The sequence below is a fragment of the Lissotriton helveticus genome, chromosome 4_1 (assembly GCF_964261635.1).
Source record: "Lissotriton helveticus chromosome 4_1, aLisHel1.1, whole genome shotgun sequence".
In the NCBI taxonomy this organism is placed as follows: domain Eukaryota; kingdom Metazoa; phylum Chordata; class Amphibia; order Caudata; family Salamandridae; genus Lissotriton; species Lissotriton helveticus.
In genome coordinates, this window is record NC_136063.1 from 71473649 (window position 1) to 71498771 (window position 25123).

The 25123-nt window shown below is 45.9% G+C and overlaps 1 protein-coding gene across 1 annotated transcript in view; it reads right to left on the reverse strand.

The window, feature by feature from the left end:
• The window catches only part of SLC39A4 (solute carrier family 39 member 4), an 89931-nt gene that overhangs the window by 8646 nt on the left and 56162 nt on the right, over positions 1-25123 (reverse strand). Inside the window, exons 6-11 of the mRNA XM_078686444.1 lie at positions 21772-21944; positions 15647-15805; positions 11715-11828; positions 7307-7361; positions 1758-1910; positions 705-892 (exon numbers count right to left, since the gene is read on the reverse strand). Of these exons, the coding sequence (XP_078542570.1) occupies positions 705-892; positions 1758-1910; positions 7307-7361; positions 11715-11828; positions 15647-15805; positions 21772-21944 (842 nt within the window). The remainder of the gene's footprint in view (positions 1-704; positions 893-1757; positions 1911-7306; positions 7362-11714; positions 11829-15646; positions 15806-21771; positions 21945-25123) is intronic.

Consider the following 25123-nt stretch of genomic DNA (forward strand, 5'->3'; position numbering starts at 1 on the left):
TTACCAATACCAGGAAGTGCTTCAATTATGATTTGAAGTATCAGAAGCACCCAATGCTGAAAAGCACACATCTACACCCAGACGCCCAGATACTTCCTGAGGTGAGCAAGCCCCTGTCCAATCGTGGGCAAACCCCTGGACCCTGGTTTTGGTATAACTCATAAAGAGCTGCCTTCCTACTCATATATACTACACATATATAAGCATATGTACATTCACACGTGCATACATATATATACATAAACACATGTACATGCACGCATACACAGATATACACATTTGTTCATACACACATATACATATGTACATACATACACACATACGCATGTGTGGCTATCCACGTATGATTAATATACCTGATATTTTGTTTGTAAAATTCGACCCATTATTTTCGAAAATGATCACTGGATTTGAAGATATCCTCTGCTGATTTACTAAAGGATGTCAAGATCTCAAAGTGGAGAGAGAGGTGGGAAAAGTCACAGTAAAGAGAACCGAGGAGAGAGTGAAACCGGGGGAGGCCAAGGGAGGGAAAAGTTAGAGAGTGAATAGAGATAGGAGAGTGGAGTGGACAGGTTAGGGTGGAGATGGGGAGAAGATCACACTAGGATGAACAGGGTACATGATGACGTAGAGAGGTGGAAGAGAGTCTCCGTGGTGTGGGAAGGAGGGACCCTTCCTGGTGGAGACTGTGGGACTCTCACCATGTCTGCCAAGGCCACGTAGAGGAAGAGCCCGGTTGCCACAGCAAAGATCCAGCGCTCCACCTCCTCGTTCGCTGAAATGGAAAGTGCGATGTACAGCCCGATGAAGGACGTGAGGGCGCTGCCGAAGTTCAGTAGGAGCGCCATCTTGACGCTGAGTCCAGAGTGCAGCAAGGCGGCAAAGTCACCTGTTGGCAGAGATAAAGGCAAGGTTAGAAGGTTGGGGTGACATTCTCAGCTCAATGAAGTCTACATGGACCGCACACTTTTAGAGTTCACAGGGTGGACGATGATTGGACCTAGCACACATCAAGCACAATATTGACAAGGCAAGTGGTTGTTAGCAGTGATGACATCCAGTTAAGGTGCGAGTACCTCACATGAGTCACTTTTCGTTGCACTTTCGGCACCAGAAGTCCAACATTCACAATCAAGATATTAAAACGATAAACACCAGAGTACAAAGATTAAAACCACTCACAACTGATGGTAGAAAGCTAGGGAGGTGTGATTTAGGGACCACATGAAGTTTCCCCTAATAGGGCATGGGGACAGGTTTGGCAGTGGTCACAGTGAAAGTATATGACACCCCCTAGATTACACTGAGTGGTGGGTAGAAAGCAAACCTCAGAGCACCAGTACTCACATAGAATCAGTGGTAAACTAAAGTTAGGCTTTGCAAGCTCCAGGAAATTGAGAATTTGTACAGGTAGCAGGTCACCGGGCACAAAGAAAGAGTTACCACTAGTAGAACCTACATTGTGCTTTGGTTTGGACTCTACGGATACAAGGATTTGCCACTTAGACCCATTCTCACCAGTTAGCTTCATGGTTACTGGACAAGAAACCTTTTTATACCTTCTTTGTCATTGGTTAGGGATAGACTGTGGATGTACCCAGCTCATGGTGCAACCCGTGGCACACCACTGCTACGGAAGAGGCGAGACTCCTCACTCAAACCAGTGCTTCTTACTGAACTCCATGGCCACTGGGCAGTACCCTTGGACACCCTCTGGAGTCAGTGATTGGTGAATAATGAAATTGTAGACATACCCAGCTCATGAGGCAGCTCGTGGCACACCACCGCCACGGAAGTGGCGAGACCCGTCCGCCAGGAGGTGGAAAAGGCTGCACCCATTGCCAGTCCATCTGCAAAGTTGTGGATACCATCCCCGATGGTGATCATGTAAGGGATCATCCGCAGTTCTACAGAGAGAGAGAAAAAAAAGAGAGGGTTAGCACACCGGGGTCTTTGAGTCATGTTCAATTTATTACATTCAGTGTAGGATTTTGGTACCCTTGAAGAACATGACCCCTACTGAAGTATCAACCATTCAGGCGGTGAACTTTAACCCCTTGTAATAAACCATAAAAAGGAGCTGATCATGAAACACAAAAGTTGATGAAGTCCTTTGAGTACATATAAACTTTCCTGTTTCATTTTCTATTGGTTGTGAATTCTGGTGGGTATTTTTCAGTTTTTTCCAATCTTTTAATTTCTTTTCAAATGTCAGTGGTTATCCGTGTTTATTCTTTGTTGCCCCACACATAATCATGGTGATGGTGGTTTTCAAGCTCGTAATTGCCTTTCTTTCTTCATTCATTGCTGGAGTCAATTATCCCTGCTTTCTTTCCTGCTTCTAGCTCCCTTCTTTGTACCTTGTGATTGGATTTGCTTTTCCAAGTAACGTATCATTATTTCTTCCACCTCCCTGCTTATCTAATTTCCCAGCACTCAGATCCCTCTTTCCAACCGTCCGGTTCCACCCCATGTGAAAGGATGTGCATGAATGGAGATGGGAAACAACCTTTACAACGGAGTCATCACTTCGCACTACATTTACAACGGTCATTACATCGCAACATCCTTTACAACGCATGGCACTACAACGCAACCATTACATTGCATGTCACTACAACCCATAACACTACAACGCAGGCATTACATTGCATGTCATTACAACGCAACCATTACATTGCATGTCACTACAACCCATAACACTACAACGCAGGCATTACATTGCATGTCATTACAACGCATACCATTACAACGTATAGTACCCCTACACTACCCAACACTTACCCTACTGTTGCACCCCCTGGAGTTAGAATAGTAATTTTTACCCCTACACTATCCAACACTTACCTTAAATGCAATGTAATGGTGTGCGTGGTAATGGAATGCGTTGTAAATGTATCATGCGATGTAATAGAATGTGTTGTAAATGTAGTTTTGAAAAATGTATTGTAATGGCATGTGAAGTAAATGTATGCATTGTAAGGGATGTTGCGGTGTAAAAACGGTGTTGTAAAGGTATGTGTTTTAAATGTATGCTTTGTAACGTCATACATTCAATGGAAATATGTTTGCAAACCATTAAAATTTGATTGCAGCACATAAAAGTTTAATGGTGGGTATTTAACACACCTTCCAACTGCTCTGTTATTCCAAAAAATGGCAACTATTTGCTGAAATAATATTTCCTAGTTAGGACATGCTACATTTCCAGATCGGTGTTCTATGTTCAATTATTGCAAGCTAGTGTCATTATGTGCTTCCTTTTAGCACTTGAGACTCTGATGACAATAAATCGTGTTGCTGCAAGTAGAAGCAGCTATGGTAGTACAGAAGTTTCGTCGCCTGCAGGATACATTGGGCCGTTTGTGTGTGCAGTTCACAGCAGGAATTACGTTTATTATACCTTGCTAGTCCATGTCTGTGAGGGTTTATTTGAGGGCCTCTAAGGATTGATTTTTATCAAGGAATTTGGTAGGAATTTGTTTTATGAAAGCAGTGTGTGTATGTGGTGGTGGGATGGGTTCCTTTTGGCCACTTGTGACAGTTTCAAAAGTCACTATACTTGTGCACTCTGTACAGTGTGTACTACTATAGTGAACTTTTCATTCTGGGGTGTAGAAGGAGTGAAGATGAATATGTTTTCATTAAATGAGTTCACAGTGTTTTATACAGGTGATGTTGCCAAGTTTCATGGTTTGTGTTGGCCCTTGGTCATGGCTTGCACATTTAACAAGATGGCGGCCGATCTGTGAGCTCTGTCCCACTACAAAGCTAATTCTTCTGGTTTTAATGCTTTTTGGGCCACACTTTTATTCCCTTGACCTCTCTGCTTTTTGGAGAATCCTCTTCATATTTGGCTGAGGTGAATTATATGTCGTCTGCCGAAGCTCATTTGCCAGCATGAGGCCGTCATTTTGTGCTACACCCTTTTATTTATTTTTCTCTTCAAGACAGTGAATAAATAATAATTTCTCACTTTGGATCACTGATATCTGATATCTCCCACTGTATTTCTGCAAGCCTTTTTGGCTATTTAAGGTACTTTTATTGATCTTGCTTTTCTCTACTTCAACAGGCCTCATTGTACTATTTTTCTTTCAGCTGAGAATGACTTTTTCTGTGGCATAAGCACTGTGGTTGCGTTTCAGTGTTCTTGGCATATTTTTTGCCAATTTTATTTCTACACTTTCAGTATCAATATTATATTGCACCTCTCGTATTTCTGCTTAGTTTATAGGGACACCAACTTTCTTTTAGAGGCAACTGAGCAACAACAAAAATCAATGAACTATTGGCTAATCTTACTCTCAGTTGCTCTAAACCAACCTCTACTAGAACAAAACCTAAAAGGGCCTAACATGACTCTCCATTTCCTATATCCTCATCTAGTAGTACAATTTTATACACCATTTTGGATGGAGTAAGAGCCGTGCAACCATTCATGTACGCCACCAATGAAACGTTACAACAAACTGAGGATAGAAGGACTTTTATGGACAACAGGATGGTTTAAATGGAACAACGCCTGAGTTCGGTCAACGTTGCAGCTGTGAAGATTCCCACTCTTGAACAAGAAATTCTGAAACTTAAGCTCCATGAAGAGGATTTGGAAAACAGGAATATTCATAATTATTTGCTCTTGCATGGTTTACCAGAAGGCATTGAGGCTCCCAACCTCTCAATGTCTTAAAGGAAATAATTTCTGAGCTTTTAAAAATCTCCAAGTCACCTCCTATTAACTTATAATGTGTTCATCATCTTGGGAAACGAAATCATCACTCTTCAAAAGGCATTGATATTTTATTTCTGAAGTTAACTGACTTGCTTTGTGTTTTGAGAATGACTGAGCACCAAAAGAAAATCCCGATGCATTTCGGGCATGGCCCTTCCTCAAGGGAATGTTATTCTGAAATGCGTACAAACAGAGGTGTCTCTCGAACGGTGTGCACTGGGTTCACCATGAACAAATGTTTATAGTAATGCACCGTGAAATAGAAGTTCGCTATCTATTTCCCTGAGGAAGGGCCATGCCCGAAATGCATCGGGATCAGGAGATTCCCAGATTATTTGTATGAAATCATGTGATGGCACTGCATGATATTCTATAGTACAAATACTCTGGCTGGTGTTTTGCTATGGTATGGGTACTCTAGCTTTTGTCATCACTAGTTGAAGTACTCTGGGTTGTGGTCTGCTATAGTAGAGATACTCTAGCCTGTGGTCAGCACTAGATGAAATGCTCTACTCTGCTCTGTTATAGTAGAGATACTCTGGCTCTTGGTCAGCAGTAATTATCATACTCTAGCTTGGCGTCAGCAGTAATTGAGATGCTCTGGCATGTGTCCTGCAGTAGTAGAAATATTCTGGTTTGTATTTAGTAATAGTGTGCATACTTTGGTTAGTGATGAGCCATAGCTGAAATACTCTGGCGTATGTATAGAAATAGTAGATTTGCCCTGGCTTGCGGTCAGCACTAGTTGAGATACCTTAGCTTGTTTTCTCCTACAGTAAAAATTCTCTAGCTTGTTGTCAGCACACATTGAAATTTTCTGGCTTGCGGTCTACTATAGTAGAGATGCTCTAGCTTATGGTCACCACTTGTTGAGATACACTGCCCTGTGTTGTGTTTTAATAGAGATTCTCTGGCTTGCGGTCAGCACTAGTTGAGATACTCTGACCTATGTCCTGCAATAGTATAGATACTCAAGCTTGTTGTCAACACTAGTTGGTGTACTCTGTCCTATGTTCTGCTATAGCCGAGATACTCTGGTTTGTGTTTGGGATTAGTTGAGATACTCTGCCCTATGTTCTGCTATAGTAGAAATACTCTGGTTTGTGGTCGGCAAAGAGTTGAGCTACTCTGTCCTTGCTATGCTATAGTAGAGATACTCTGTCTTGTGGTTGGCACTAGTTGATATAATTTGGCCTGTGTTTTACTGTAGTAGAGATACTCTGGCTTGTGGTCAGCACTGGTTGAAATACTCTGCCCTGTGTCCTGCTATAGTAGAGATACTCTGGCTTGAGGTCGGTACTAGTTGAGATTCTCGGCCCTGTGCTCTGCTGCAGTTGAGATACTCTGGATTGTGGTTAGTAGTAGTAGAGATACTTTAGGTTGTGGTCGGCGCCAGTTGATGTACTCTGCTCTATGTTCTGTTATGCTATAGATACTCTGGCCTGTGGTCATCACGTTGAGATACTGTGGCTTGTGGTCAGCAGTAGCACAGATACTGTAGCTCAGTGATACTCAAATTACGGTCCAGGTGTTGCATGCAGCCCACCTGACCTTTACATGCGGTCCCTGAGCAGCAGGAGCACTGGGCTGTTGCTTGCTTGACTCAGCACTAACATTAAAAAAATTAAATATACAGCAAGCACTTATTTAAAGGTTAATTGCAGTTAATTAAAAGGAAGTAACTAGGCCCTTAACTTTAGAAACACCGTTATTTTTAATGACATCAAACATGTAAAAATACAATAATCTTTTTGAAATTCTTAAAGTGTATTTCGTTGACCTGTAGAACTATTTCACCTTAGTAAATCAAATTAAAGCAGTGGGTTCAGAAATATATTTTTCAAGTGATGGTTTTCAAACATGTATTTAGAAAGGTTCATGCTCCCCCCGCTCACAACAACAATGCTACTAGTAATTAGATGTAAGCACAGGAGATTGTTTTGTCCAGCACAAGTTCTGAAGTCTGGTATTTCGAGTTCCTCTTATATGTGATAATGAAGAAAAAGGAGGGAAATTGAAATAAAACAATTGCCCAGGGTCACAGAGTTTGGTCAAGTGGAGAAGCCTGGATTCATCCCCGGTTTTCTGGTTTCACATTGTGCAATTGAGTTCAACCATTAGATATACACACTTTGCTTTCCCAACACCCACTTTAAATTCCCCTCCCACACTGGCATCAGTGTGACCCTCAATCACACCAAAGACCAAAGTTTGGGACCCCTGGAAAATGTTTGTGAGTACCCATGCTCTAGCTTGTGTTCAACTCTAGTTGAGATTCTCTGCCCTGCGCTCTGCTGTAGTAGAGATACTTAGGCCTGTGTCCTGCAGTAGTAAAAATATTCTGGCTTGTGTTTAGTGTTAGTTGAGACAGTTTGACTTGGGTTGAGCAATAGCTGAACTACTCTGGCTTACGTTCAGCAATAGTAGATACACTCTGGATAGTGTTCTTCAATAATAGTGGTACTCTGAATTGTGTACAGCAATAGTGAAGTTTTGCTTGTTGTTGAATAGTTAAGAGTATTACTGCCTGAATGTATGACTGAGCTGTACTTGGGATGTGAAAACACCTACCTCGGCTGCGCTTGGTCCTTGTTGGTTTTGGGTTCTCTGCATCATCTGTGTTGACCTGCAGAAAGAATAAGAGCAGTTATCTTCTGCCCATTGGGAGAATTCCATCTATTCATTCGCTCATCAATTTATAACCAGAAGCCTACCTTCCCAATAACTGTCTAAGGGTCTTCTACAATGACAGGTCATTTCAGATTACTCTCCGATCTCCTTTCCAGTAGTTGAGTAATCTGAGACCAACTTTATTTCCTTGTATATCTGACTCTCAGTAGCTGAGTAATCTAAGATGTGTCAGTCTCCTCACACATCTCACTCTCGGGGACCTCTGTAATGTGAGCCCATCTTAAATCCATCGTACATCTCACTGTAGGGGGCATCTGTAATATGAGACTTTCTCAGTTCTTCTGCATCTCACTATCAAGGGCCTCATTAATGTGAGACTGCCTCAGGTTACTATTAAATCTCACTCTCAGCGGCCTCTGTATGTAATCTGATATTCCTGTTCCTTATGTAGTTTATTCTTATGGACCAATGTAATCTGAGACCATATCCAGTTCCATGCACATGTCACTCTGAGGGACGTCTATAATCTGAGACCATCTCAAATTGTTAGCGCCTGCCACTCTGAGGGGCGTCTATAATCTGAGACCATCTCAAGTTGTTAGCGCCTGTCACTCTGAGGGACGTCTATAATCTGAGACCATCTCAAATTGTTAGCGCCTGCCACTCTGAGGGGCGTCTATAATCTGAGACCATCTCAAATTGTTAGCGCCTGTCACTCTGAGGGGCGTCTATAATCTGAGACCATCTCAAATTGTTAGCGCCTGTCACTCTGAGGGACGTCTATAATCTGAGACCATCTCAAATTGTTAGCGCCTGTCACTCTGAGGGGCGTCTATAATCCGAGACCATCTCAAGTTGTCAGCGCATGTCACTCTGAGGGGCGTCTATAATCTGAGACCATTTCAAATTGTTAGCGCCTGCCACTCTGAGGGGCGTCTATAATCCGAGACCATCTCAAGTTGTTGGCGCATGTCACTCTGAGGGGCGTCTATATTCTGAGACCATCTCAGATTGTTAGCGCATGTCACTCTGAGGGGCGTCTATAATCTGAGACCATTTCAAATTGTTAGCGCCTGTCACTCTGAGGGGCGTCTATATTCTGAGACCATCTCAGATTGTTAGCGCCTGTCACTCTGAGGGGCGTCTATAATCCGAGACCATCTCAAGTTGTCAGCGCATGTCACTCTGAGGGGCGTCTATATTCTGAGACCATTTCAAATTGTTAGCGCCTGCCACTCTGAGGGGCGTCTATAATCTGAGACCATCTCAAGTTGTTAGCGCATGTCACTCTGAGGGGTGTCTATAATCTGAGACCATCTCAAGTTGTTAGCGCCTGTCACTCTGAGGGGCGTCTATAATCTGAGACCATCTCAAGTTGTTAGCGCCTGTCACTCTGAGGGGCGTCTATAATCTGAGATCATCTCAAATTGTTAGCGCCTGTCACTCTGAGGGGCGTCTACAATCTGAGACCATCTCAAGTTGTTAGCGCCTGTCACTCTGAGGGGCGTCTATAATCTGAGACCATGTCAAGTTGTTAGCGCCTGGCACTCTGAGGGGCGTCTATAATCCGAGACCATCTCAAATTGTCAGCGCATGTCACTCTGAGGGGCGTCTATAATCCGAGACCATCTCAAGTTGTCAGCGCATGTCACTCTGAGGGGCGGCTATAATCTGAGACCATCGCAAATTGTTAGCGCCTGTCACTCTGAGGGGCGTCTATAATCCGAGACCATCTCAAGTTGTCAGCGCATGTCAGTCTGAGGGGCGTCTATAATCTGGGACCATTTCAAATTGTTAGCGCCTGCCACTCTGAGGGGCGTCTATAATCTGAGACCATCTCAAGTTGTTAGCGCCTGTCACTCTGAGGGGCGTCTATAATCTGAGACCATTTCAAATTGTTAGCGCCTGCCACTCTGAGGGGCGTCTATAATCTGAGACCATCTCAAGTTGTTAGCGCCTGTCACTCTGAGGGGCGTCTATAATCTGAGACCATCTCAAATTGTTAGCGCCTGTCACTCTGAGGGGCGTCTATAATCTGGGACCATCTCAAGTTGTTAGCGCCTGTCACTCTGAGGGGCGTCTATAATCTGAGACCATCTCAAGTTGTTAGCACATGTCACTCTGAGGGGCGTCTATAATCTGAGACCATCTCAAGTTGTTAGCGCCTGTCACTCTGAGGGGCGTCTATAATCTGAGACCATCTCAAGTTGTTAGCGCCTGTCACTCTGAGGGGCGTCTACAATCTGAGACCATCTCAAATTGTTAGCGCCTGTCACTCTGAGGGGCGTCTATAATCTGAGACCATCTCAAGTTGTTAGCGCCTGTCACTCTGAGGGTCGTCTATAATCTGAGACCATCTCAAGTTGTTAGCGCCTGCCACTCTGAGGGGCATCTATAATCAAAGACCATCTCAAGTTGTTAGTGCATGTCACTCTGAGGGGCATCTATAATCTGAGTCCATCTCAAGTTGTTAGCGCATGTCACTCTGAGGGGCGTCTATAATCTGAGACCATCTCAAGTTGTTAGCGCCTGTCACTCTGAGGGACGTCTATAATCTGAGACCATCTCAAGTTGTTAGCACCTGCCACTCTGAGGGGCGTCTATAATCTGAGACCATCTCAAGTTGTTAGCGCCTGTCACTCTGAGGGGCGTCTATAATCTGAGACCATCTCAAGTTGTTAGCGCCTGTCACTCTGAGGGGCATCTATAATCTGAGACCATCTCAAGTTGTTAGTGCATGTCACTCTGAGGGGCATCTATAATCTGAGACCATCTCAAGTTGTTAGCGCCTGTCACTCTGAGGGGCGTCTATAATCCGAGACCATCTCAAGTTGTCAGCGCATGTCACTCTGAGGGGCGTCTATAATCTGAGACCATCGCAAATTGTTAGCGCCTGTCACTCTGAGGGGCGTCTATAATCCGAGACCATCTCAAGTTGTCAGCGCATGTCACTCTGAGGGGCGTCTATAATCTGAGACCATTTCAAATTGTTAGCGCCTGCCACTCTGAGGGGCGTCTATAATCTGAGACCATCTCAAGTTGTTAGCGCCTGTCACTCTGAGGGGCGTCTATAATCCGAGACCATCTCAAGTTGTTAGTGCATGTCACTCTGAGGGGCGTCTATAATCTGAGACCAGCTCAAGTTGTTAGCGCATGTCACTCTGAGGGGCGTCTATAATCTGAGACCATCTCAAGTTGTTAGCGCCTGCCACTCTGAGGGGCATCTATAATCTGAGACCATCTCAAATTGTTAGCGCCTGCCACTCTGAGGGGCGTCTATAAACTGAGTCCATCTCAAGTTGTTAGCGCATGTCACTCTGAGGGGCGTCTATAATCTGAGACCATCTCAAGTTGTTAGCGCCTGTCACTCTGAGGGACGTCTATAATCTGAGACCATCTCAAGTTGTTAGTGCCTCCCACTCTGAGGGGCGTCTATAATCTGAGACCATCTCAAGTTGTTAGCACGTGTCACTCTGAGGGGTCTGGGTAATTTGAGGGCATTTTAGGACAATTGTACATATCTCCTGTCTATGCATTTTTATAAGCCTCCCATGTTTTGCATGTCTCATGGACTTCTCATTGCTCTTTATCCTTCACAGACCTGTCATATCTGTGGCTCTTTCTTGGCCTATTATATCTGTGACTTCCCACCTGACTTTCCTGCATGTGACGGTGTGGTCATTTTACACCATGGCAAAGAGTGAAAGCTGTTATAAGTAGCACTAATTCTCAGACTCCTTGCCTCTAAGCACTCTATGAAGCTTCACATGCAGGGGTATTTTCAAATGCACTCCAGTTGTAGGTCCACCACAGGGGCCTTTCCTATCCAAGGTTTCTTCAGGTACCGCTCATCTTTGGGGCTGACTCATACACTCCTTAGGATGAGGTTTGCAGCTCAACCACTAAACTAGACCTCTCATGATGAATTACCTGACAGGGTTTGCCCCTTGCTACTGGCTAGTTGCCTTAGACACTTACCCCACAGTGATATTTTAAAACATGTCCTATACAGCTTACTTCTCTACATATCAAATCTCCAGCTTTCTCCATTGGTCCCATGAACCTAGGGCTATCTCAGAGCCCTCATCCTCTTCCCTGTGACCAAGTTTAAAGTCTTTCATTTCCAAGGCCCCTTAGTCACGCTTTACGCCTACTGTGCCCCGAAGGCCTCCGGCAGCTACAGATACCTCTAGCACCTCTCACCTCTGCCAGTACCTCAAATGCCTTTTGTTGCCAAGGCCCCCTGGGGGATGCCTCACGTCTGGGGTGTCAGGGACCTCTCAGGTCCAGTCACAAACCTCTCTAGCCTGGAACTGTTGTCTGAGGTGACAGGGCAGTGTATACTCACCAGGTCTGCCTGTGAGGTGGACTGCTGCTGCTTCTTCTTCTTCCTCTCCTCCTGGTAGGCCTGCAGAGACACCCCATGGTCATGACTGTGACCCCCGCCTTCTCCATCCTCATCCTGGAAAAGAAGTCAACAGTTATTTCACCTGGAATCCAAAATGGCTGCAGAAGGTCCTGTGTGTGGGAGCAAGAAGCTTTCTTTACCAGCACAAGCCATGTCATCCACCCAAGACGTTTGATCTGTGAGAACATTACAGGTAATGAAATCACAAGGCCGGGAGTGATATGACTGACCTTCTTGAGAGAATCCGCCATATGAGTGAAAGAAATAAGATGTATGCATAGTTTGAACTATAGCAGATAGAAGGCTATTTTAATCACAACATTTAAACCTGATGTTTCAAGGTTTTGGCATTAACCCTCAGGGCCTGGTGCACTGTGAGTGGATGCAGCTTTGATATACCAGTTCTAGTTAGTGTCTGCATGCTGACCTGCCAGCTAGAGGGAAGTTATATTTACCCTGAGTCCTCCCATCAAATGCCAGGGGCAGCTCATCGTGCGTGAGCACCAGCATATAGCAGGGCCCCATGCAATGTGCCTAGTCACTGCCTGGGCTAGTTAGTGTGTCTGGAAGCTGATATATGCTACAGAGAGGTTGCTTCTGGACACTGCCATTATATACCCTGGTGCTGCCACAGATTCATGGTGAGTGCTTGGTGGCACTTCTATGCCCTGTATCTGCCACAGAATCATGGTGAGTACTTGGTGGCACTTATAATCCCTGGCGCTGCCACAGAATCATGGGGAGCCCTTAGTGGCACTTATATGCCCATTTGCTGCCACAGAATCACGGTGAGTACTTGGTGGCACTTATATGCCCTGGCGCTGCTACACAATCATGGGGGTACCCGGGGCACTTATAAGCCCTGGAGCTGCTGCTACAGGATCACTGTGAGTACTTGGTGGCACTGATATGCCCTGGTGGTGCCACAGAATCATGGGGAGCACTTGGTGGCACTTATATGCCCTGGTGCTGCCACAGAATCATGGGTGGTACTTGGTGGCACTTATATGCCCTGGTGCTGCCACAAAATCATGGGTGGTACTTGGTGGCACTTATATGCCCTGGTTCTGCCACAGAATCATGGTGAGTACTTGGTGGCACTTATATGCCCTGGTGCTGCCACAGAATCATGGGTGGTACTTGGTGGCACTTATATGCCCTGGTTCTGCCACAGAATCATGGGGAGCACTTGGTGGCACTTATATGCCCTGGTGCTGCCACAGAATCATGGGTGGTACTTGGTGGCACTTATATGCCCTGGTTCTGCCACAGAATCATGGGGAGCACTTGGTGGCACTTATATGCCCTGGTGGTGCCACAGAATCATGGGGAGCACTTGGTGGCACTTATATGCCCTGGTGCTGCTGCAGAATAATGGGGAGCCATTGATGGCACTTATATGCCCTGGTTTTGCAACGGAATCATGTGGGGTACTTATAAGCCCTGGTGCTGCTGCGACAGAATCACTATGAGTACTTGGTGACACTTAAATGCCCTGGCACTGCCACAGAATCATGGGTGGTACTTGGTGGCACTTATATGCTGTGGTACTGCCACAGAATCATGGGGAGCACTTGGTGGCACTTATATGCCCTGGCGCTGCTGCAGAATCATGGGGGGTACTTGGTGGCACTTATGTGCCCTGGCGCTGCCACAGAATCATGTAGGGTACTTAGTGACACTTATATGCCCTGGCGCTGCCACATAATCATGGTGAGCCTTTGGTGCTACTTATATGCCCTGGTGCTGCTGCAGAATAATGGGGAGCCCTTGGTGGCACTTATATGCCCATTTGCTGCCACAGAATCACGGTGAGTACTTGGTGGCACTTATATGCCCTGGCGCTGCTACACAATCATGGGGGGTACCCGGGCACTTATAAGCCCTGGAGCTGCTGCTACAGGATCACTGTGAGTACTTGGTGGCACTGATATGCCCTGGTGGTGCCACAGAATCATGGGGAGCACTTGGTGGCACTTATATGCCCTGGTGCTGCCACAGAATCATGGGTGGTACTTGGTGGCACTTATATGCCCTGGTGCTGCCACAAAATCATGGGTGGTACTTGGTGGCACTTATATGCCCTGGTTCTGCCACAGAATCATGGTGAGTACTTGGTGGCACTTATATGCCCTGGTGCTGCCACAGAATCATGGGTGGTACTTGGTGGCACTTATATGCCCTGGTTCTGCCACAGAATCATGGGGAGCACTTGGTGGCACTTATATGCCCTGGTGGTGCCACAGAATCATGGGGAGCACTTGGTGGCACTTATATGCCCTGGTGCTGCTGCAGAATAATGGGGAGCCATTGATGGCACTTATATGCCCTGGTTTTGCAACAGAATCATGTGGGGTACTTATAAGCCCTGGTGCTGCTGCGACAGAATCACTGTGAGTACTTGGTGACACTTAAATGCCCTGGCACTGCCACAGAATAATGGGTGGTACTTGGTGACACTTATATGCTGTGGTACTGCCACAGAATCATGGGGACTACTTGGGGGCACTTAAATGCCCTGGCACTGCTACTGTATCATGGGGAGCACTTGGTGGCACTTATATGCCCTGGCGCTGCTGCAGAATCATGGGGGGTACTTGGTGGCACTTATGTGCCCTGGCGCTGCCACAGAATCATGTAGGGTACTTAGTGACACTTATATGCCCTGGCGCTGCCACAGAATCATGGTGAGCCCTTGGTGCTACTTATATGCCCTGGTGCTGCTGCAGAATAATGGAGAGCCCTTGGTGGCACTTATATGCCCTGCTGTTGCCAGGGAATGATGGGGGGTACCCGGGGCACCTATAAGCCCTGGTGCTGCTGCAACAGAATCACTGTGAGTACTTGGTGACACTTAAATGCCCTGCCACTGCCACAGAATCATGGGGAGTACTTGGTGGCACTTATATGCTGTGGTACTGCCACCGAATCATGGGGAGCACTTGGTGGTACTTCTATGCCCTGGCGCTGCTGCAGAATCATGGGGGGTACTTGGTGGCACTTATGTGCCCTGGCGCTGCCACAGATTCATGTGGGGTACTTAGTGACACTTATATGCCCTGGCGCTGCCACAGAATCATGGCGAGCCCTTGGTTCTACTTATATGACCTGGTGCTGCCACAGAATCATGGTGAGTACTTGGTGGCATTCGGTATGTGTTAAGGCACTGCTAGGAAACTTTCCAAGGGCTGCTTTGAGAAGTCACTCGGATGGTGACAGATACTAGTTAAGTATGTTGTACCCACAATCTATTTCCATGTGTTCCTTTCTCTTTTTGAAATAGTTTGCTACCTTACACAGCACATTGGTGACACACACCTCCCTCTTTCTGCTAAGAAGCCACAAACCATTCTTCAAAATATTGGCCAACCTTAGCCTGTGCAACGGTTGTATGATGGAACCATGTATGCCTTTACCACGGCTGGCTTTACAACGTGGGCAATACAATGAACGTCTCATTACCAGGTGTTCCTTTAGCACACAAATTATTACAAAGACTTGCCTTAGGGAAGCGCTGGACTTTGGAATAGTATAATTTACTACTCCAACGTCTGTGTAACAGTAGGGAAGGTGTTGTACTTAAAATCCAACACAAGTCCAACTACACGCTCCCTAAAGCAAGTCGTTGTAACGACTTGCGTGCTAAAGGAACACATGGCAACGACTCAATTCATTTTAGTACCCACGTTGTAAAGGCACTGCATTGTTCCGACTGTGTGGTAAAGCTTTTTTTCCTTTATAATAGGCAAGCCAAGGACTCTGACTCCATACCTTAGCACCCAGAGATCTTGTTTCACTAACACAAGTTGCATGGATAACACATACTCCCACATCATAGCAAAGACCCCCAGTCCCACTCATGATTCACTGACCTCACTGTCACGGTACAGACAGATGTCAAACATCTTCTCCATCCAGAAGAAGGCATAGATCCCACCGAGCACAACCAACAACTTCCATGTGTAGGACTTGTCCTCGGCACCATGGTCGTGGTGGGCTTCTTCTCCGGAGTGGCTGTGCAAGCCCAGGAACTGCAAAGACAGGCAGAGAAGCACATAAGAGCAAGCATCTCCTCTTGTAGTTGCTGCCTCCATGCAAGGACGGCGAGACTGCTGGGACACAGAAACACTGGCAGCAATCGTGTCTGTGTAGTTATGGTTAGGTCAGAGTTTAAGCATCTCCTCTTATAGCTGCTGCCTCCCAGCAAGGATAGCAAGACTGTGGGGACACAGGAACACTGGCAGCAATCGTGCCAGTGTAGCTATGGTTTGGTCACAGTTTCAGCATCTCCTCTTATAGCTGCTGCCTCCCTGCAAGTATGGCGCGACTGTGGGGACACAGGAACACTGGCAGCAATTGTGCCAGAGTAGTTATGGTTAGGTCAGAGTTTAAGCATCTCCTCTTATAGCTGTTGCCTCCATGCAAGGACGGTGAGACTATTGGGACACAGGAACACTGGCAGCAATCGTGCCAGTGTAGTTAGGGTTAGGTCACAGTTTCAGCATCTCCTCTTATAGTTGCTGCCTCCCTGCAAGGATGGCTAGACTGTGGAGACACAGGAACACTGGCAGCAGTAGCGCCAGTGTCGTTATGGTTAGGTCACAGTTTCAGCATCTCCTCTTATAGCTGCTGCCTCCCTGCAAGGATGGCGAGACTGTGGGGACACAGGCTCACTGGCAGCAGTAGCGCTGGTGTAGTTATGGTTAGGTTCAGAGTTTCAGTATCTCCTCTTATAGCTGTTGCCTCCATGGAAGGACGGTGATACTATTGGGACACAGGAACACTGGCAGCAATCGTGCCAGTGTAGTTATGGTTAGGTCAGAGTTTGAGCATTTCCTCTTATAGCTGCTGCATCCCTGCAAGGATGGTGAGACTATGGGGACACAGGAACACTGGCGCCAATCGCGCCAGCGTAGTTATCGTTAGGTCAGAGTTTCAACATCTCTTCTTATAGCTGCTGCCTCTGTGCCGGGACAACATGAGTATTGGGACAAAAGAACACTGGCAGCAACCACGCCAGTGTAGCTATGGTTAGGTCACAGTTTAATCATCTCCTCTTATAGCTGTTACCTCCCTGCAAGTACGGCGATCTATAGGGACACAGGCACAATAGCAGCAATCCCGCCAGTATGGTTATGGTTAAGTCAAAGTTTAAGTATCTCCTCTTATAGCTGCTGCCTCCCTGCAAGTATGGTGAGACTGTGGGGACACAGGCTCACTGGCAGCAGTTGTGCCAGCTTAGTTACAGTTAGGTCAGAGTTTCAGTATCTCCTCTTCTAGCAGCTTCCACCCTGCAAGGTAAGCGAGACTGTGGGGACAAAGGAACACTGGCAACAATCGCACCAGTGTAGTTATGGTTAAGTCAGAGTTTAAGCATCTTCTCTTATAGCTGTTGCCTCCGTGCAAGAACGACGAGACTGTGGGGACACAGGAACACATGCAGCAATTGTGCCAGTGTAGTTATGTTTAGATCACAGTTTTAGCATCTTCTCTCATAGCTGCTGCCTCCCTGAAAGGATGGTGAGGATGTGGAGACACAGGAACACTGGCAGCACTAGTGCCAGTGTAGTTATGGTTAGGTCAGAGTTTCAGCATCTCCTCTTATAGCTGCTGCCTCCCTGCAAGTATGCGAGACTGTGGGGACTCAGGCTCACTGGCAGCAGTAGCGCTAGCGTAGTTATGGTTAGGTCAGAGTTTCAGCATCTCCTCTTGCAGCTGCTGCTTCCCTGCAAGGACAGCGATGCTGTCGGGACACAGGCACACTGGCAACAATCGCGGCAGTGTAATTATGGTAAAGGCGGCGAGACTGTGGGGACACAGGCACACTGATAGCAATCGCGCCAGCGTAGTTATGGTTAGGTCAGAGTTTCAGTATCTCCTCTTGTAGCAGCTGCCTCTCTGCAAGGATAGCGAGACTGTGGGGGCACAGGAACACTGGCAGCAATTGTGCCAGAGTAGTTATGGTTAGGTCAGAGTTTCAGCATGTCCTCTTATAGCTGCTGCCTCCCTGCAAGGGTTGCGGGACTGTGGGGACACATGAACACTGGCTGCAATCGTACCAGAGTATTTGTGGTTAGGCCAGAGTTTCAGTATCTCCTCTTGTAGCAGCTGCTTCTCTGCAAGGATAGTGAGACGGTGGGGACAAAGGAACACTGGCAGCAGTAGCACCAGCTTAGTTATGTTAGGTCAGAGTTTCAACATCTCTTCTTATAGCTGCTGCCTCTGTGCGAGGACAACATGACTGTTGGGACAAAAGAACACTGGCAGCAATCACGCCAGTGTAGCTATGGTTAGGTCACAGTTTCATCATCTCCTCTTATAGCTGTTACCTCCCTGCAAGGACAGCGATCTATAGGGACACAGGCACACTAGCAGCAATCCCGCCAGTGTAGTTATGGTTAGGTCAGAGTTTCAGTATCTCCTCTTATAGCAGCTGCCACCCTGCAAGGTAAAGCGAGACTGTGGGGACAAAGGAACACTGGCAGCAGTAGTGCCAGCGTAGTTATAGTTAGGTCAGAGTTTAAGCATCTCCTGTTTTAGCTGCTGCCTCCCTGCAAGGATGGTGAGACTGTGGGGACACAGGAACACTGGCAGCAGTAGCGCTAGCGTAGTTATGGTTAGGTCAGAGTTTCAGCATCTCCTCTTGTAGCTGCTGCCTCCATGCAAGGACAGCGAGACAGAGAGAGCACAGGCTCACTGGCAGCAATTGTGCCAGTGTAATTATGGTTAGGTCACAGTTTTAGCATCTCCTCTTTTAGCTGCTGCCTCCCTGCAAGGGCAGCAAGACTTAGGTTACATATGCACACTGGCAGCAGTAGCGCTAGCGTAGTTATGGTTAGGTCAGAGTTTAAGCATCTCCTCTTATATGTGCTGCCTCCCCGCAAAGATGGTGAGACTGCGGGGGCACGGGAACACTGGCAGCAGTGGCTTCAGTGTCGTTATGGTTAGGTCAGAGTTTCAGTATCTCCTCTTATAGCTGTTGCCTCCGCGCAAGGATAGCGAGACTGTGGAGACACAGCAACACTGGCAGCAGTAGTGCCAGCTTAGGTATGGTTAGGTCAGAGTTACCATGGAAAAGCATTTTTTGTTTTCTTAATGACTTTGGCACCCTTAGTTGAATCTGTAGAAAACCTTCCAAAAAATGACCCTCCGCTTTGGATTCCTCCAGGCAAGTTTCGTGCACATTTATCAAGCAGAGCCATGAAAAGTGGGTTGGTGCCCAAAAGTGCAATTTCCCTTTTATTACCAGATAATTATTTGCTCTTCTATAAAGAATTAGGCAGGAAGGTAGATTGTGTTCACGGGTTGTGTTTTTGATGGTTTGTTGTAAATTTGTTCAGTATGTTTTGAAAAATTATCATTTAAATAAGTGGTCGTTTTGACATGAGTAGGTTAAATTATAGGGGCGTTAATTCGTGGAACCCGCTGCAGATCTGCAAATCAAGGAGGATTCCCATCTCGATTACACAAATTAAAGGCACCCCATTGGACTTGGGAGTTTATTCTCTCTTTGTGTGCTGCAGCTGTGTGAACCTATGGCGGGCTCTGTGAATCCACTGCATTCTTACGGACTGACTGTTACTGGAATATTTCTGTTGCAGCCGCCATTACCCTACAGGGTACACCGCGCAGCAGGCTGGGAAAAAATCAAAGAAAAAGGCCTATTTTGGGGAAGCTCTAAGTGGCCCCACCCGTATTAAAATAAAAATAAAAAAAATGATTTTTTTTGGCAGGATTATGGGAGCTTGGACCATCCCTGGGTTTTGCAGCATTTGTGAAGTATCTTGTCTGCTAAACTCTAAGGGCCTCATTTACAATATTTTGATGCACGGCAGCGCAGCAAGCCTCCATGCTGCGCTGCCGTGCGCCAAAAGGAAAGGTAAGGAATGTGCTGTATCTAGAAGATACAGCGTATTCTTGTACTTTTCCCCTGCGCTATTGTGCAAGGGTGTCTGCATTGTAAGGGTGATTGTTTTTGTGCAGGAAGGGATACAAATGGTATTTTTCTCTTTCCGTGTGTGCTGCAGACATAGAAAAAGAAAAAACGATGAGAAATAAAGGTATTGCTTACCTTACGCCTCCCCTGAATATGTGTAGGAATCTGACACATTCCCAGGTTTACAAAACCTTATAATTCTGGTGATGCGTCAGGTGCTACAGATGTTGCGTGAGAACACCCGCTGCAACAGCCATGGAACACCCCTTGAATACAGAGTGATGCGTGAAAGGGTGCCATATTTATAAGACCATGAAAAGCCACACAGGCTAGCCTTACGTGGCCTTGTAAATATGGGCAGGCACACTGGCCGCTGGTGCATCAAAAAAAGAGAAGCACCGTAGGCGCAGTGGGCTTGTAAATACGCCCCTAATTCTGGCCCAATGTTTCAACCTGCTTTTCCATATTTAACGTTCTAAAGATAGCATCAGTTTTTGCTGATGCCAATGGGCATGGATTTCCATTTAGAGAAGTTATATTGACTCACTTTGTAATACTGTACTCCCACTTTTTGTCTATGTACAAAAAGGATGCTTTGTGCACAGATAACTACATAACACACCTTCTTAGAGTAGAGGGAAAGAGTGGAGCACAGAGGGGTTAGACTATGATGTTGGAAAGAGTGGGGTGGGGCCCCTTGGCACAGAGAGATCTCCCTGTAAGGAATAGTTGAAGAAGACGGAAAGCGGTTGGTGCTAAAATGCAGAAACTAAAACACAGAGCACTATAAACCATGAGACAAACATTTAGTAAACTGTAAATGTTGGGCCTGATACACCGAGGTATTCCCAACCATAAACATGCATCCAAAAATACCTCTCTTTACATCTGCCAGGAGTTCACAATAGAATTCTTGGCAGGTGCGAACACATTTACCAAGCTTGGATGGATTTGCAGTGGTAAACCCCTTCCAGGGCTGGGGAGCTGGTGTTACACTGAGTGGCCAGCCTTGTACGTGTGTAATGTGGGCATCCACCAACTCAGATCCTATACAAATTCAGGGATCAGGTTCTAGGTTAGAGAGAGAATTGGCACCAGGGCTATCGAAGAAGTGGTCGCGCCAGGTAGCAGTACTCGTCTTCCATGGCGACGACACAGAGAAGAAGTAGCTTTCAGCAGGTAGGAGTTTGTATACAGTTCCACACAGTGGGGGATGGGCAGCCTTAAAAAAGTCACTCATATATCTAATAGTACACCACCTGTTCCTAACCTGCCTTCACAGGCGCACAATCACACCTGCTTTGTGAACGGCTAAAAAGTGTAGAAGTAAGTGCAGACTGGGCCGTAGAAGTCTGCCATTTTGTTACCCTTTTCTTCATGAATCCGCCCTGTAGAATATAAACTACTGTTTTAGTAAAAAACGCAAATTACAGATTGTAAGCTGGAGTCTACATTTAAATCTTCAAAGCACATATGCTAGTAGTGTCTATGATAGGCACACATTCCAGTGAATAAAATTGGAGACAAAAAGAGTGTGTTATTGAGAAAAAAGGCAAGAGGGAACAGGGGGTTGGCACAGGAAAACAAATATCGAAAGATCAACCCTATGATTTAATTTTAAATTTGTAGCTCATGAATTATTCATTAATCAATTCAAAAAGCCGTTCACAACTTGCATTGGTTAATAGAATGAATGCATATTGATTATTTTTAACCCATTGATAATTTAATTCAATAAAATAAATGTATTTAAAATCATAATATATATGTTAAAGGAAGTATTGAAATATTCAGAATTTGAAATACTATTCGAATACTATTCATATAACCCATTAATATTGTTGAACTGCAATTTTTTTAAATGTGTTATGACAAGCTGAAAAGATATCATTGATACTTTTTTATAGGGTTAGGCATTGGATTTATAAGCTTTCAAAAATGAAAAATTATCCAATAAAATAGTTAAAATGAAAAATAACTAAGCTAAAATGATTATAAAATAAAACATTTTTAATGAAAAATGTGCATGGAATCCGCGGGGATGTGTTAAACCAGCCTTACCTGTGGGATGAGGTGGAGTATGGCGTCTCCGGTCAGAGACCCCACAGCCAGGCTGACGAAGAGCTGAATAATGTACTGGTAGGCGGCAGTGCAGGCGGAACACAGCAGAACCACAATCCCGAAGACCGCGCAGAGGCAGACCACCAAGTTTGCAATACTGGCATAGATGTATTCTGTCAGGGAGAGAGAACATGGCGTCACTGTTGGGCAACAAGCCACCTGCTTTGGTCTGTGGTTATTCCAGCGACCAGCTTTAAGATAGGCCAAGTCCAGTGGGCGATCCAGTGTGAGTGAAGTGTACAGTGGGAGAGGGGGGGTGGTGATGCGACAGAAGGTGTGGAGACGCAACACTGAGAAGAAGCCAGAAGTGAGTAGGGTTGCACCAGACCATGAGTGTGGTGGCCAGCTGTGGTACATACTGACCCCCATGGGAATCCACTGCTAAACAGAGCAGAGGCCTGCAGTCTCTTCACCATCACTGACTTACTCCACTCTAGTCAAAGGGTCCCACCTCTACATGTACAGTATCTGTTCATCAAGTTGAGCATGCTGTTACCAGCTGGCAGCAAAATGTTGGGGTCATATTTACAAGCCCCTATGCGTCGCTCTTGCACCGGGCAGCATGGAGCAAGAGCGACGCCACTTCAAAATGAGATTAATGAAGCATCGCAAGGCCACCTTGCGTGTCCTTCAGTGGCGTCATACAACTCGAGTAATGTAATGCAGCACAAATCGCTGCTTTGCTCCAGGGAGGCGTTTCCTTGGGTGTTGCAAGGGTGTTCCCACGTATCTCCCAAAGCTTCTGATGCAATCACAGTTTTACCAGAAGGGGTGAACCTGGAAATGTGCCAAAAAGATACGCCTCCCCAAGTGAGACGTAACAAAGAGAAATATTTTTATTTCTCCTTGTTTTTTTCTCTTTCCATGTGTGCTTCATTCTTTCTGCAGAATACATAGAAAGAGGTAAAAGCCTTAGGGGATTGTGTTTATGCAGGAAGGTGCCCATCGCTTCACAAAAACAATCCTTACAATGATGGCATCCTTGCACCATGGTGCAAGGGTGCTTGTGTTGGCGTCAGGCTGCTAAAAGTTCACCAGCAGAGAGGAAAAGGCAGGAATGTGCCGCATTGACTAAAATATGACGCATTCCTGCACTGTCCTGTCATGCAGCGCAGCGCAGCGCAGCGCAGTAAGATGACCTGCTGCGCTGCACTGCGTGACTTGGATATGAAAATGGCCCTTGGTGCTCAAATGTATGCTCCAAGAAAGGCCAGTCCTCTACATATGATGTATCACGTTGAAATTGCAAGATCTGAGGAACATTTGAGTCTCTTTGCTCCTGCACCTTAGATGTGTTGAGAATGTGGCAACCTTGTGGCAATGTCACCCAACCTTCCCTTTTAGTTTAAGAGGAGGTATCCGCTCTTGGAAAAGGTGCAAATAAAATCTGAATCCAAAGCCTTTTGCATTTCCAGAAGGTCACTGGTCCACGATATGTTGGAGAACCAGGATGCACCCGACATGTTGCAAGGAGGCCTTGAGTTCCAGTGAGGACCACCGGCCTCTCCGTCTCCTTGGTTCACAGAAGACATGGTGTCCTGGCTTCCTGTGTGGGTCACTGTCTCTATTCCTCTTTGTGGCAGGTCTTGCTGGCCTGCAAGGCCACACCCAGCTTCCTTGCTTGAGCATCTGGGGGCTGCTGCTGAACCGCCAATTATGTTTTTGAGGGTGGCAAAGCAGACACATGAGCCAGTAGATCCCAGCTGGTGATTCAAGGAGAGCCGCAGAGGCTGCGAGGAGTGGCCTGGCTGGAAGAACATCGAGTGGTGAAGAAACCGTGGCAATGGTGGAAGAAGATGGAGTTTGTCCCCAGCGTAGACCTTGTAGGTGGTAACCCAAAGTACAAGACTCATGAGTAGGCAACAGGCACTGAACTAGACTTTCCAGCTCCATCTGGTTGCAATATTGGCTGTTTTCTAATGTTTGGGGTCTGTGTCTCTTAGGAGTGAACCCAGAGTAAAGAGTCTTCTATATTTTTTCTGGAAACATAACTTTGGGATCTTGGAAGTTGTATTGACTCTCGTGATAAAGTCATCTGCTTTACCTCTTGACATTTGTCTCATGTGGGACTTATGAAATGTTCCATGGGGTACACATTATTATTATTACTATTATTATTATTATAAGGTCTTGTAAAGCACATGGCAACCCAGAAAGGAGCTAGCAGAAAGAGAAAGGATCAGGCCAACCAGGTTTTAAGATGTTTGCAGAAAGTGGTCAGTGGCATCTTCTGAGGGTGGCCCAAAGCTGAGGGTTCAAGTGTGAGAAGAAGCGTCCACCCATGCGGCCTAGTTTCACTCTGGAAACCATACAAAGGTACTGGTTGCATGACCGCCGGGAGCTAGTTGGCATTTATAGTGCCACCAGATTTTGTAAATAAAGTGGACCAGCATTAAACCTGGCTTTTTGCATATAGCTTAGGGCTTTGAACTGTATGCGCTTGTCCGCCATAACCCAGTGAACTTTGCGAAGAAGGCAAGACACAGAGGCATGTTTGGGAAGATGATATAGGAGCCTGGCAGCAGAGTTCTGAATGACTTCCAGGCATCTAACCGAAGCCTTGTGTTCCCCTAAGGCCTCAATAATACACATAAATCTGCCATTATTTTTACTTTATTCAGTGTTGTTATTTTTACAGCTTGACTTTGGTAGAAGAACATAAGTTAGCATTTATTGAGGATTCTTCATATCCCTCTTAATTAGCCCTGGATTTTACAGGATCACAGAGAAGTGTAGGGAAACAATCCTTGTGGATTTTTGCCTCATCCCTTGCTTTGCAGAATGGTGTTGGATGCTTTTGAGACCTGCATGCCATGTGTGTATGAACACCACATAAAAAAGCAGAGCTAATATCGGATGCTAATGGAAATAGCCCAATCAAAGATGGAGGTTTAAGCCGCTTCCAGGCGAAAGGTCATCTCATGGTTGTGTCAGCCTTTCTCTAGTAAAACATGGCGATGAACAAAATACGACACTGTCGTTCCTGCTAGCTAATAGGTATAGCTCAAACTTTGCAGTGCTCCTGCCTTTTGCTTGCTATGCATTTCCCGTTCCAGTGCTGTCTGGTTCTTTCACTGTTGATGTTCAACCACATCATGGTTTTGTGATGTAATGGCACTCATTCCAGTAATGTACAAGTCTGTGTACTGTCTGTTTGCACCTTCAAGGGAAGAGAGAGCGCTCACTGTGTTCAGTATAGTAACTGAATGTTTTGTATGTTTGCTACAAGTCTCTCTTTGTTGGCACCCTCACTTGTCGCGAGCCGTCCTGCCGTCGCAGGCCTTCCTTTCAT